Source organism: Drosophila yakuba, chromosome 2R (genome assembly GCF_016746365.2).
Source record: "Drosophila yakuba strain Tai18E2 chromosome 2R, Prin_Dyak_Tai18E2_2.1, whole genome shotgun sequence".
In the NCBI taxonomy this organism is placed as follows: Eukaryota; Metazoa; Arthropoda; class Insecta; order Diptera; family Drosophilidae; genus Drosophila; species Drosophila yakuba.
The window spans coordinates 21,839,762-21,853,136 of NC_052528.2; the positions used below are offsets into that span (position 1 = coordinate 21,839,762).

At 45.1% G+C, this 13,375-nt stretch overlaps 2 protein-coding genes across 2 annotated transcripts; both read right to left on the bottom strand.

The window, feature by feature from the left end:
* Positions 1-7,283: 7,283 nt before the first annotated feature.
* Positions 7,284-8,470, bottom strand: LOC6531797 (proteasome subunit beta type-5). Its single transcript, XM_002092548.4, has 2 exons — positions 8,220-8,470; positions 7,284-8,162 (listed from the first exon to the last, which is right to left on the bottom strand). The coding sequence occupies exons 1-2, from the start codon at positions 8,367-8,369 to the stop codon at positions 7,365-7,367; spliced, it is 948 nt and encodes a 315-aa protein (XP_002092584.1). The 5' UTR covers positions 8,370-8,470; the 3' UTR covers positions 7,284-7,364.
* Positions 8,471-11,616: 3,146 nt separating this feature from the next.
* On the bottom strand, positions 11,617-12,724 carry LOC6531798 (heterochromatin protein 1). Its single transcript, XM_002092549.4, has 3 exons — positions 12,690-12,724; positions 12,512-12,589; positions 11,617-11,896 (listed from the first exon to the last, which is right to left on the bottom strand). The coding sequence occupies exon 3, from the start codon at positions 11,891-11,893 to the stop codon at positions 11,648-11,650; it is 246 nt and encodes an 81-aa protein (XP_002092585.2). The 5' UTR covers positions 11,894-11,896; positions 12,512-12,589; positions 12,690-12,724; the 3' UTR covers positions 11,617-11,647.
* Positions 12,725-13,375: the final 651 nt, after the last annotated feature.

Sequence of the window (13,375 nt, forward strand, 5' to 3'; positions counted from 1 at the left end):
GGATAGCAAACAAAATCGTGACATGTCCATTCGCAATGTTCAGTATCCACTCCACTTAACAGGCAAATGACATGGACTTCGGTTTAATCATTCATTTTCGACTCTGAAAAACTCAGTTTGAAAGCTAACACCAACAGAAAAAGCAATGCTGGCGGAGAAAAGGAATTTGCATATTCCTCGCACTTTTTATGGTTAAATTGAAACATTTATTTATAAAGAGAGAGGATGCGACAGGACGAAATCGATAAATAAAAATAGGATAAAACGGCAACAAAGGACGAAACATCAAAATTGAAACGGCATTTCAATCAGCAGACAAAAGTGTACCATCGAAATGGAACCGGCGGAGGATTGACTGCATCGGGATGCGGATGAGGATGGGGTTGGGCATGGAGATGGTGATGGGTTTGGTCATGGAGATGGCAATGGGAGTGGAAGTGGTGTTGGTATTTTGGGGAATGGAATGGCTTGCAGCAGATTCTGGTTTTGGTCGAGTTTTTGCCGGCTTTGAATGCGCCTTTTGTTATTGTTTTTATTTTTGTTTCGATTTCAACCTCTGGTTGTGATTTACCCCACTTTTTGTTTGTTGCCAGCAAAATGTTTTCACACCAACTTGGCCCGGAGAAGATTTTTTCTGGGCATTTAGCTCGCTTTTGTGATTTATTCGATGCTTTTCGGCAGGCAGCTCAAAAATTGCAATGGGCGGCGGCGAGGCTCACTTGATATTTGGTCGAACTATCTGCCTATCTGCTGTTTTTGTTTTAATTAAAATGCGAACTTTAATCAATCGGCAAGGTCCGTATCGGAAATTGGTAAAATGCAACTGGGTTTCGCTTTAATGGTGCGGCATTTAAATGAATTTCAAGTTTCAGTTTGACGAGCTCTTGTCCACAATTGGTTTTCCATCAAACAAATTGAAACACTCACTCGCTCAGTCGCTCAGTCACTCAGTTAGTCATTCTGTCGGCTAGTCATTTAGTCAGTTAGTCAGTCGGTCGATTCTCTTGACTGCACTTAACTTAAAAACGTTCCATTTTATACGGCCACGCCCCACTCCCGTCCACGTCTCCGGGGACTTTGAGGTCGGCATGTGGTTCGGGTTTGGGATTGGGGCTGGTATTGGGGTTGATTGGGGCGGGTGTCGGGCATTGCGGCCATAAAGTATGCAACTTCATTGATAACATTTATTTCAAATGCACTCAAAAACCACTCAATAGTATGAAATTTGCTGCAGTTTACCTGCTCTTCTGCCCACACACACTGGGCACCCAGACTGCCTCTCTTCTTCCCTGGGGAAAGGATATGTGAAATGTGGAGCGTGCTCGTATCGCATGTCGCTGCTTTTGCTTTGGCCCTGCCAAATGAGCAGCAGCTGAAGTGGGGCATGCTCGACCCGGGAGTACCGCTTACAGCAAATGCCGGGCAAATAAACGCCACTTAGTTTAATTCAAGTGCTTATTTTGCATTTAAAACGAACAACATCCACTTAAGTACGTCAAAAATAACTCAAAAGTGCTTGGGCTTATGGTTAACATATATATTTAAAATGTATTTATTTCTAATTTATATTAAGCAATATGCATTTGAATCTGTCGCCTGGCACATAATACCACTTGCGTTGGAAAATGCACGGGTATGAATGGTTCTTTAGTATATTTCCCACATGTCGCTTTGCATGTCTGCCCTTCTGCGACCCGCAGAGAATGTAACAATATATTTAGTCTTTGTATTACATAAATTTCATTGAAGTGCTTCCATTCGTTTCCCGTTCGATGTGCTCCATAAATATCTCACTGGGGAGGTCGGGCCAAAGTCCACAGACGCAGGCAACTTCAAGGATACGTCGTGCCTATGTATCAGCCTATCAGGTTGACATTCAATTAAACTAAACCTGGTCAGGTCCCAAGAGCATTCTACACCGTCAGCTGGAGTCCGTAACCTTGAGCCAGCGCACCTGGCATCTCCATGTCTTCATGTGGTACTCAAAGTGGATTTTCCCGCATTTTCCGACCGTTGCACGTGCTCGAAGGATGCTCACATATCCTTGAGCAGAAGTGCACTGCATTCCAGTTTAATTGCATTCATATTTTTGGGCAAAGGCCCAAGTCGCTGCTATTATTTATTGTGCGTCCGGAAATTAATTGCATTCAGGGAATTTTATTGGCAAACGCTTTAACGAATGACTTGCTTTGGCTTTTTAATTGCAACTTAAAAACTTAACAGCAATCAAATGCTTCAATTGCTCTTGACTGCGTACGTGTTTGTATTTGACTTGAGAACTGGGCAAATAAAATGGGTTGTTGCCCTGCCTTGTTCATGTTTAAATAAACGTCTTTAAAGCGAGTTGGTGCAGCATGGAATTACATTTGAAAAGTCTGGGCTATGGTTATATATATGGCCATAGTTTACCGAATAATACAGCTGGCTGCCCACAATTTCATTCCCAATTAATGTTAGTTGTGCGGCCTTTAAACCTGATTATATTTCATGTTTCCCCAGCCGCTTCATCAGCAGCCATAATTTCCATTATAACTTATTGTCTTTCTAATTGAATGAACCGTGGATCGGAGGGAGTGGCCCTGCCCAGGGCAAAAATCTATTCATTCATCCCATTTGCATACAATATGCCAGTTATTACACTCGGATATGTCCGCAAACGCAAATATATACGAGTATATATACAAATGCGTACGTGTGTGGATATTTGCTGGCTGGAATTCGGCTGTTTGTGTCTGGCCTAAATGGCTGAAATATGGCCAGTTGACTTGCCAGGGTCGATTTTTGCATAAATTAGACATGGCTCGCTGGCCAAAGGGGTCGCAGGAGTCGCAGGAGTCGGAAAGCTGTGCAAATTAGGTTACGTCGCCAATGTTTCGGAAAATAAAATAAACTAAATACACTTTGTCTACGTGTCTTTAGTCTTTGCGCATTAAATTGTAAGAAACAGCGAAGAAGTGGGCGTTTTTGACCTACATTCGCACAGGATGCAACACATGCAAAAGTGCAATATGCAATTTCATTAAATATCCGAAAAGGGACACAACAATGCGAGCAACTGAAGATAACAAATTACTAGTCATGAATAATAATAAGCGCTCCCTGCCCCAATCTTCTTATGTCGCAACTGTAATGAATATCAGATGATGATAATGATAGAAGTGCAGCGGAGCGACGTTGACGATGACAATGCTGACAATGCTGACAAGCCGATGAACATAACAGATATGAACGAGTGGGGGGTATCAACTGGGTTGTTCCAAAAAGTTTTCTTCAGAATCAAGTAAAACAATTCCGCTGAAATGGTTCTATAGCGCAGTAAAATGGAAAAAAGACCAGCTCTCATTGAAAAATCCTCAGTTTTCGACACTTTGGGGAACAACCAGGGCAATGCGCCAGTGCCAAACTGGGAAACAATGAGTAAAATTTCATTACCGGACGATGCGACGACGATTTCCACTACAGAGATGAGATGAGAGCGCTGATGGGATGCCGAAGAAAAGGGGTAGCATTGAGTGGGTGGCACTTGGCGGAGGAGGTGCAGCAATCTTGACGGGAATTGAAATTGAAAAGAAAATGAATGAAATGCGTCGCGCGGCGGAGGAGGAGCTTGAGAGGAGCAGGAGCAGAGCAAGGAGCAGAGCAAGGAGCAGGAGCAGGAGTACCCAGGGAACAGCTTACTCGGCTGAGCTCCCGCTGGAGTCCCGCCCCACTTGGCGTCCGCCTCATTGCCATTCTTGGCGCCTGTCAGCGCGACTGTCAACTCATCCAGCCCCCAGCCCGATGGAGGAGGAGGAGGAGCAGGAGGAGGAGTCCCTAGTCTCCTGTTGCCCGCGCTGTTGTCCTCTGGTTATTTGCATTAAAAATATTATTCATTGCAATCACAAGGATTTGCGCAAAAATGCCTGCAATGAGCCGTTGTCGCTACATAAAATGCAATTGCCGGCAAAAAAAAAAAAGAGGAAGGACGAAGGAAAAGTGGAATGAATCCTTTTGTCTTCAGCGAAATAAGCGAATAATGGTATATAACTGTGACACAGTTTAACTGGCGGCACTTGAAGCACTCGAAAAAGGATTCGCATTTCGCATTCGCGGAAGATTAACGATGCAGAATCAATGAACGGGAATCATAACGAGGTGCTTGATCATCGGAACCAGCAGTTCCTATTGCAATATCGATGGTCAAACTCGGCTTACAATCAATGAAACGCAAAGTCAGAGTCATAAATTAATAATGCATATTGGCAAGAAATGCTCCTTGAATCGTTCAAACTGGTTGAATAGGCCACATATCCGCTATCTTGTTTTATTCTCTCCACTGATGTACAATAATTGAGCCCATTTCTATGGCCCATAATTAACTCGCTTTGATAGCTGATTTCCATAATTGCTTTTTTCACTGGGCCGCCAACTAATTGCCGTGAATTTCAACAGATATGCGACTAATGTGCAGTTGCCGCCAAAGTAGCAATAATGGAGAACACACAACGGCAACATCTAGCTGCAACATCGCTCCGCAGCAGCGACATCAGCAACGGCAGCGGCGCATCAACAACATCTGCACTTTGATGTTGCCTCATGTTGCACAAGCAGCATGAAGGGGGATTCGGTGGGGTTTTGGGGACTCGGGGGACTCCTGAAGGCAAGGAAAACTGGCAGCCCAGAGCTGATAAATTGGAAGTGCATTTGACGCTGCTGGCGGAGAAGATGTTGTCGCTGTTGCACTGCAAAAAATACCCTCTGAACTTGTACTAGTAAGTGCAATTATATTAATATTTGTTATGAAAAAGTACTTTACATTGAAATAGCATTAAAAAGCATATATTATATATTATATCTAAATTTCCTCTTGCATTTTTCGCTGTGCACTGATTTTGTTGTAGCTGCTGCACCTAATATGGGTGATGATGTTGCATTTGCATTTGCTGCTGCTGCGTCTACTTCGTCTGCTGCTGTTCTTGTTGCAGTTGCAGTTGGCCTGGTGTCGTGTAGCCACCCATCGCCTGCCTCAGCCCTCCCCCCTTCCCTGTGCCCCCCTGCCCACAACGCCGCAGTCGGTTAATGAAACTGCCAAACGAGGCAACGCTGCCACATCCGCTGTCTCCCGAGCCGCCATCTATGCAGCTCTTGGCCAAGTGTTGCTGCTGCAGCTTCGGCCTGTGACAGGGGCAACATCATCATCATCATCACCAGCATGCAACATCCCCTCTCCCCACTCCTCCAGTCTATGCCCAGCGAGCAGTCACGCTTGCTTGTCAAACACTCTGGCAGACTCTTACGATCTCCGCCGGCTTCGGATGCACCTCCTCCTCATCCTCCTCCTACTCCACCCCCTGCCGCGCCGTGGCAAAATCCATTTGCATATTTGCATCCTTATGCCTGACAGTTAACGCCCCCCTTCCCCTCTACCGACTTTCCACCTTTTGCAAAAGCGGCGCGCTTTTAACGACAAAGTGTGAAATTTCATTGAATTTGAGCTCGTTGACAAAAGTGGAATGGCAGCACCAGCAACAACACAACAGCGCAACAACTGCAACAGCAACAACACAACAGTGCAACAACTGCAGCAGCAACAACATGTCAGGTGTTGCAACTTGTTGTTGCCGCTGCTCTTGTTGTTTGCAAATTAATTTAAATTATGGCTGTTGGGTTTTTTTTTAATTTTTTTCGACATTCTTTTTATGCCATATTAGCTGAAGGCTGGGCGAATTTTGTAATGGAGAAGGAAACCGGCTAATTTGGCGAAAATCGATAGTGGCAATTAGTTTGCGTTGTTTTGAAAACAACCACTTCATTATTGTATGCTAATGTTTTGCACAGCAAATTTCAATGCAGATTGTAGGCAAGGTAATTTTAATAAAAATTCCAATTTTAAGGTCACTCTTTAAAGAGTGCAGCCTTCTGGTGTTTTGGAAAAATAATAATTTAATGGCATAATTCTTTAAGCATTTGCTCGCTTAAAGGACCAGTAAATATTTTGTTGTTCAACAAATTTTGTGCATAGCCACTTCTTGCCACCATTGAAATAACTACACAAATCCAGTGTAACCTCGTTTGCTGCCGGAAAATAGTTTTGACCCATTAACCCGGGGTGTTGCATTTTTTCCGCCACTTTTACTCCACTTATCCGCAATAAGGATTCTCCGAACTTGGGCCGCACGGCTTTGGCTTTAAGTAATTTTCTAATGACACCACAGAGGAAAAATGACTCTCGGGAACTTGGGGGGCGGACACTGCCAAGTTGTCTCCATTCCCCAGTTTTTCTGCTCCCGCTGCTGCTGCTGGCGACGTTCATTAGATTAAAAGCAATTTACAGTAAAACTTTTTGCCACAAAACGCCTTGTGCCACCCTTGGTAGCACCACCGCCCCCCAATCCTGCCGCTTCACACACGTGCTGCAACTCACATGTGCCCAAAACGCCGTGCAAATGCTGCCACCAGCTCCTTGAGCACTGAGAGAAAAAGTGTGCAACGTCATAGAAATATGAATGTATATACACTGGGGGCTCAAACTAATAGCATATGATTTTGTTTGGCCTATATTAATAATTTGAAATTTAAATATTTTTATTTCCGCCGTGTAATCATTTGGTGCCCTTACTTCTCCTTTTGGAATTCAACAAATTTGCGGATTTGGTTTGTAATTTATTAAATTTATCGCAAGCTCAGAGCGCCTTAACAGTCGTGCAAGGAAGGAGCAGGAAGATCCTGATGAGGATGGGGATGAGGATGGGCGCTGCGAGTGGATGACCGACCTACGCCTGCTAATGTCTGTGGTTGCGCTTTTCCGGCGGGGATGGGGCAGTGATGTCGGTGGAGCAGATCCCCCGGACGGAGTCTCCAGGCGGTGGCATCTGCAACATTTGTTGATGACAACACAAAGACACCGAATGCAACATTTCGGGTAACATTTCGTTGGCCGTATTTTGTGTGCGGCACGCCCATTTGGGGAAAGTCATTGCCAGCTTAGAAGTTATTATTTTGATTTATAGGAAAAGTTCGTTTAGCGAGCGAAAGTTGCTCGTATATTTTCCGCAGTGCGGAGGAGTTTGGGGAGTGGAAAAATTAGATAGAAGCACAGCTTTTAAAATGTGGCGAGTGTGGGGCAAGAGGCATGTATGTATGTATGCAGCTCCTGTTTTCATTATTAGTGGCTAAAACTTTGAAATGTATCTGAAGAGGATTAGATAGAACAATCCAACATACGGTTCGGCAAATTACTCCCACAATAAATTCTGGACTTCTTTACTGCTTAAAATTCCCATTGCCATAAACACAAAAATTTATACGTTTGCTAGACAGAAGTTTTACTACTACAGTAATTTTCATAATTCGTTCCTAATGATGCTTCAATAATTTCTAAATTTTCATACCGTTGCCAGCTTGGTCTGCAAATTGTCTTCCGTAATTTTCTTCTTCGTCCAGCCACTTGAACAGGGCAAATCCCTGCCAGGACCGCCTGCGTTTTGGTCACCCTTCTCGTTGCCCGGACAACCAAATGCGCAATACGAATCATGGAGATCGGAGCAGTCCGTGTTGCAGATATTTCGCCAGCCCTCCGAATTGATGTGGTAAAGACGCACGATGCCGCCGGAATAGGCATCCTTGCTGGTGGCATGGTAAATGGCTCGTCTGGCCAGGTCATAGGCCTCCTGATCGGAGAGATCATGCCGGTACCCGGTGTCCAAGACGCCGAGAGCATACGGAGAACCGCTGCCCACGGAGAAGACCAGACCATGGGACCGCATGCCATCGGAGTCCACGTAAATCAGCTTGGGACCCTCGTCATCGAAGCCGGCCAGCATCATGCCCATCACCAGACCCATGCCCTTGTACTCCGTGGAGATGTTGCAGATGATCCGGGCAGCCGTGTCCACGGTCATGCGTTTCCGATAGCGCAGCTGGTGTAGTCGGCACTCCTTGGCCAGCACCCGATCCCAGTAGACACAATCCGCGGCTCCTCCGGCCAGGGTGCCCAGCATATAGTCATTCAGCTCCACTATTTTCCGCATCGTCTGGGATCCAATGTACTGGCCAGAGGTGGCTCTGGAATCGGCACACAGAATCACTCCGCCGCGGTACTTGAAGCCCAGTGTGGTGGTGCCGTGGTCAAAGTCCATGCGAATGCCACATTGCGCCAGGATTTTGGGCAGATTCTCGGTGGGCTGAGGAAACCTTTGATCTTAAATGGATTCTAAAGAATGCTTCAAGCATGTACTAACCCTTTCGAAGGGAGGCGCCATCAGCTCATAGGGATTGGCAAAATTACTGGTGGCCTCGCGCAGCTGCTCCTTCTGCCACTCGGACTGCACATCATCGAAGCGCCGCATGAAGGGCATCTTATTCATGCCACAAATCGCTTCCAGGGCCATTGTGGCTGCAAAATGTTTAGTAAATTCGAGAAAATTATATAGTGTAATGTGTAAGTGAGCAAACTAAAGGAGCTTGAATGCTTGTGGAGTTAAGTCTCTAGGGCATCTTGAAAAATAAATCCAAAGTGTACACGACAAGATTAGTTACCTGGACACCTAGTTCCCATCGCTGAAAGTTTCGCTCCAATGGACAAGGCCAGTCTCCGATTCCATTGGCATTTCATGGTTAGTGGGTGAGAGTGGCTGCGGCCACTTTCGCCGGCCACCCAAGTGGAATGCAATGGACCTTCTGTGGGCAGTTGCAGTGGCAGTGGCAGTGGCGCCACCGCAGAGATACACGACATTTTAATTGGACTGCCGGGCAGGGTCATCATCGCCACCTGCGGAGATGCGAAATGGGACCCAAAAACGGGGAAAATGGGGAATGGGGCATAGACGTTGCCACTTTCGCACTGACCACGCCCACTCGCAGGCAGTGGCAAACGGATTAGCCGCTAATTAAACGCCAATTGGCAATGTTTGCCAAACTGTTTGAGTCCGCGGATCGAGTGGGCTCCCTGCTCCCTGATATATGTCCACTAGCAGTCGCAGTTACTCCGACTGCCACCGCTCCCACTGCCTCCATTAGCGGACGCCATGTGTCACTGATCTAAATTTATGCAAATTGCCAAGGACTTGGCCTCCGCATTCCCCAATCCTCCGCCGAATCCCATTTTCCATTTCCCAGTTTCCATTCCCTCCTACTCCCCATCTCGCATCACCCATCCGCCGCATTGGCACATTTCATTTTTGCACGCGCTTTTCATTGCAGCTTGCATTCCCTGCTCCTCAAATGGAAAACTGCGGGGGGCGGCGGGAATTCGCGGAATTTGGAGGCGGCCTGGAGAAGAAAAATCGAGGAAAAGAGGCGAGCTGGCTTAGCCCTTCATCTAAACATACCCTAACTATGAGTACATGAAAGAACTTACTGCATATGTTAAATATTTGTTTCTTAAGTCTTTATCCAAACTCAGCCCACTTATATACCTAATTGTTAAAAGGTTCTCAGTACCTTTTTTTAGATATTTATTATATAGTCTTAGATTGCTAAAGTGTATACACTTTACCAACGACTATGTCAGTTTTTCGCAGCTCCACAGTTGCTGGATAGTTTTGACTGCCAGCTCTGATTATTAAATCACAGGGCAGGGACAAACTGCAGCCGGGGCAGCAATCTGATATGCAAAATCTCGTCTATCCCACCAGACGACGCTACTCCACCAGCTCCTCCTGGCCATCAACCAGCATCCAGCATCCCCCGTATTCCCATTTCCCCTCACTGCCCTGCGCAGCATCTGTCCTGCGTTAATTACAGCCCAGTTTGGTGCACTGGCAACAACTTGTTAAAAATTTCCGCTGCCAGTTTATTAGAGGGCAACTAACTAAGGCAGCGGCGTGGAAGAATCTGCCCATTCCCTTCGCTTTTTGGCCCGAAGTGGCTGGCAAATTACTCAGTCTGAACCTGTTTTAATGACTAAAATGAAGCCAAGTCAGGAGCGAATAAGAGATTAGGCCAAAACTTGAGCTTCCCGTCTGCGAATTGTTGCAGCACTGGAGTGGCAAAAGATTTTGTGGCATCGGGTAGACTTGAGAGCATAAATAATAGCTCTTTACTCGGTGTATAGTTCTTAATTATTAAAAATTAAACCTACACTAAGCAGTAAGCCATAAAGGTGACTTCTTTCTCAAACTACATAACATAATAGACACTAAACATTGAGTAACTTTGCTCTCAATCCACTTAGTCAGCTTTGTTGAGTTATAAAAAATAAACCACCTTGTTGACAAGCTTAGGAATATGCTCCGAATCTTTTGAAAGAGTTCTTTTTTAAGCTCTCGAATTACAAAAACAAAACTCCGCCGAGAATTGTTAAAATAAAATTCAACTAAGGCGCACGTAAGCAAAGCAAAAAAAACGGTTTTAGGGACTTTTGCCGGCGCATATTTTATTTCACTTTCGTTTTATTTACTTTGGCCGCTTAGCATTATTGTTTCAAAATCCCTAAAATCCGTTGTTTTACTGCTTATTGTTCGCCAACTCAGCCCCCCAACTTTGTTGCCGGCAACTTTTAAGCTCGCTTAAGGCGCCCAACCAGACTTGCTTGCTCCCAAAATAACGCAAAACTTTCCCATGAATGCCGCATCATACCCAGTCACCCACCAAGCCCCCAAACCACCAAACCACCGATCCATTGAACCACCCAACCAACGCGGTCCAATTTGTAGTTCATCATCTGTCCCGCGGATCTGTCAAAGCCCAAAATATGAAGTGGAGCGACAGTCGGCGGTGGGGGCTTCCCCGAAAGCAGTTTTGACATTTGCATTAAATTTATTTTAATTGAAAAAGGCCTGCCAAATGGACTAGGTCGTCGAGAGAATGCCATCAGGTCTTCAAAGGTCATTAAGATAGTTCTACCAAAACTCTCTTTTCGGTGACTCTAAAAATCGAAGGTCGAAATGCAGCATATACCATAAAAGAACCTATTGAAAGATTTATTTCATTTCTATGCATATTGTGCTGTTTGGAAACAAATCCTCATTGATAATGGTATTGTAACTTTAGCTTATTAGGTCATGTTGGCTGACAGCTCGCAGATCCGCCAAAATCAAAGTCAAATTCAAACCAGGACAGCAAACTAGCTTTTATGATGATGCATTAAATCAAAAACTTTGGCCAGAGAACAGTCCATTAGCAGGGCCAAAAGTACGCGATGTCGGCTGTTGCAATGCTTATTTATGAGCCAGATTAAAAATTTATAAATGGAAAGTAATTCCCGAAGTGCGGCCATAAAACAAACTCCCCGGCCAAACGCTCAAACTTTTTCATCATCTCGTTCCGTTCGGCATCGACATCTTTGAGGGGCAGAACTTCTTGTAGGTTTTAACGACTAACGACTTTGCATTGGTTTTCATGGCCAAAAGTGCCGAAGGCATTCAAGTTGGCTTTTATGGTTGACACAACATATTTGCCGGCATTCCATGGCAATTGGCAACTCTCACATATCCGCAGATACACCCATCCTAATTGTTGCGCCCCAGGATTTTATGGTTCTTTGAGAGCCATTAATCCGAATTTGATATCTGTCTAATTAGTTTTCCCTGCTTGGCTTTTATGGCCGCCAGTCTCGTAAATTTTCATGATCGATTCGCGAGGCAAGGCGCTAAAAGAAAACTCCGCCCTGCCGTTAAGCATCCAAACACATCGTTCCGCTTGCTGCATAATTGAATTTAATTAATAATCATCCTCTCTGGCTCTCCCCCTTCGCGTCCTCCCCTTTCTCGGATTCGAGGGGCAGGGATAGGTGGTCCCAGTAGAACTCGATCACCATGTGTGGAATGCGTCTATTGGCGTCGGAAGCGGGAAGCTGCTCCACGACTGGTGAGTCCTTGAACTTGATGTTGAACATCGTGGTTCCATTTGCATCCGTAAAGGCAGAGAGTATTTTTTCAGCCTGCAGTCCTCGAGAGAATCCGTTGCTGTCCATTTTCTAAAAGAAAATTTAACAGTATTATTTACTATACTTTTCTATAACGGCACATAAACGTTTTGAGCAAAGTAACATTTTTTTTTAAGCTGGGGCGAAAGCGACCCCTTGCCACACTGCAGAAATTTACGACTCTGGTAACACTGGGTCGTTGACTTTGAATCCCCTGGAATGCACGTCGCTGCATCGTCCCTTTCCCTTCCCCCGAAAGTGCCTCTCCTCTCGCTTTTACGCCGCCAAACAACGCAAATGCACTTTGATTGTTGTTGACCAACAAACAGGCACGCGTCCATTGCAACTCCGTGGCAACAGAGAAAAGTGGTAATGAGCAGAGGAGCTGCTAATGTGGATGCCACTTTGTGTGCACGCTTCTGCGTTTTGGGCCTTCTTGCCACAATCGATGGACGACGATTCTGTGATAGAACTGAACGAGATTCCGCCTCGTAATTCGGCGATTCTCCTCTGATTGTCGTGGCAATGACATTTTCCCCGATTGAGAGAGTCATCTCATCCAGGAAACGCGTAACGAAGCGCACTGCAGTGCGATTTAATGGGTCTGCATCGCATGATTTTAGTGTCAATCAGGCGAGGAATCGCATTGATAATGAGAAAACTCACCTGTTTCTTTGGGAAGACTCGCCTGGAATGATTCGTCTTAGAAGACTCGCCTGGAATGATTCGTCTTAGAAGACTCGCCTGTGAAGATTGGAATGTTTAGTGGAATGCAATTCTTTCTCTGGCAGTGTTGCAAGTCGCCAAATGGCCATGACAATGTGTTATCGATATTTGCAATTACATAATTAAGAATTCCTTTTTTTCCTGCTTTTTCCAACTTTTTGCTTTCGCTTTAATTACCAACTGTCGCACCTGAGGCCAATTATCCTGGCAAAAGGTAGGAAGCGTCGTCTGCAAGGACAAAAAAATGTTAATTTATTGGTCGATATGTACGTAATGTATGTATGTAAGGTATGTAAATATTTCAATGACTTTAATTAACCAAAAGCGTGGCAATTAATTGACTTTGCATGCTCAATTTAATTAATATTTGTTGTTGCCCATTTGCCAAAGGACGTGCAACATTTAGGCTGCAACTAGGCCGCGTTTTTGGCCTTCGGGAATTAATCGAATTGTAAAAAATGAAAATGCTTTGCCATTTAAGCTGCGGTCAGGCAGCTGATTAAAGCCATTTTCCAGGTTTTTCCGATTCTTGTCTGTTTTTTTTTTGTTTTTGGCGTTTTGGGGGTGAAAAGCCGCTTGGAAAAAGTGTCGGGCGGAATGAAATGAAATTCTTTATTTTAATAATGCAAGTTTGCACATTTTTAATTGTGCTGCCGACAGCTGCAAGAACTTGGCTGCTCACTTGACCCACAAAGGTGCGGCCACTGCAATTGTGGGCGAAAGTGGGTGGTGCTGGGTGTTGATGGGTCACAGGTGAGAGGTGAAAGGTGAAAGATGGAAGGTAAGGCGACAAAAACCGCGCTT

Bases quoted from the DNA above. Each gene is read 5' to 3' on its own strand.
- LOC6531797 (XM_002092548.4), bottom strand. From the start codon at position 8,369: ATGGCCCTGGAAGCGATTTGTGGCATGAATAAGATGCCCTTCATGCGG. The intron at 8,163-8,219 runs GTTAGTACATGC...AGGTTTCCTCAG, and splicing joins TGGCGCCTCCCTTCGAAAGG to CCCACCGAGAATCTGCCCAA.
- LOC6531798 (XM_002092549.4), bottom strand. From the start codon at position 11,893: ATGGACAGCAACGGATTCTCTCGAGGACTGCAGGCTGAAAAAATACTC.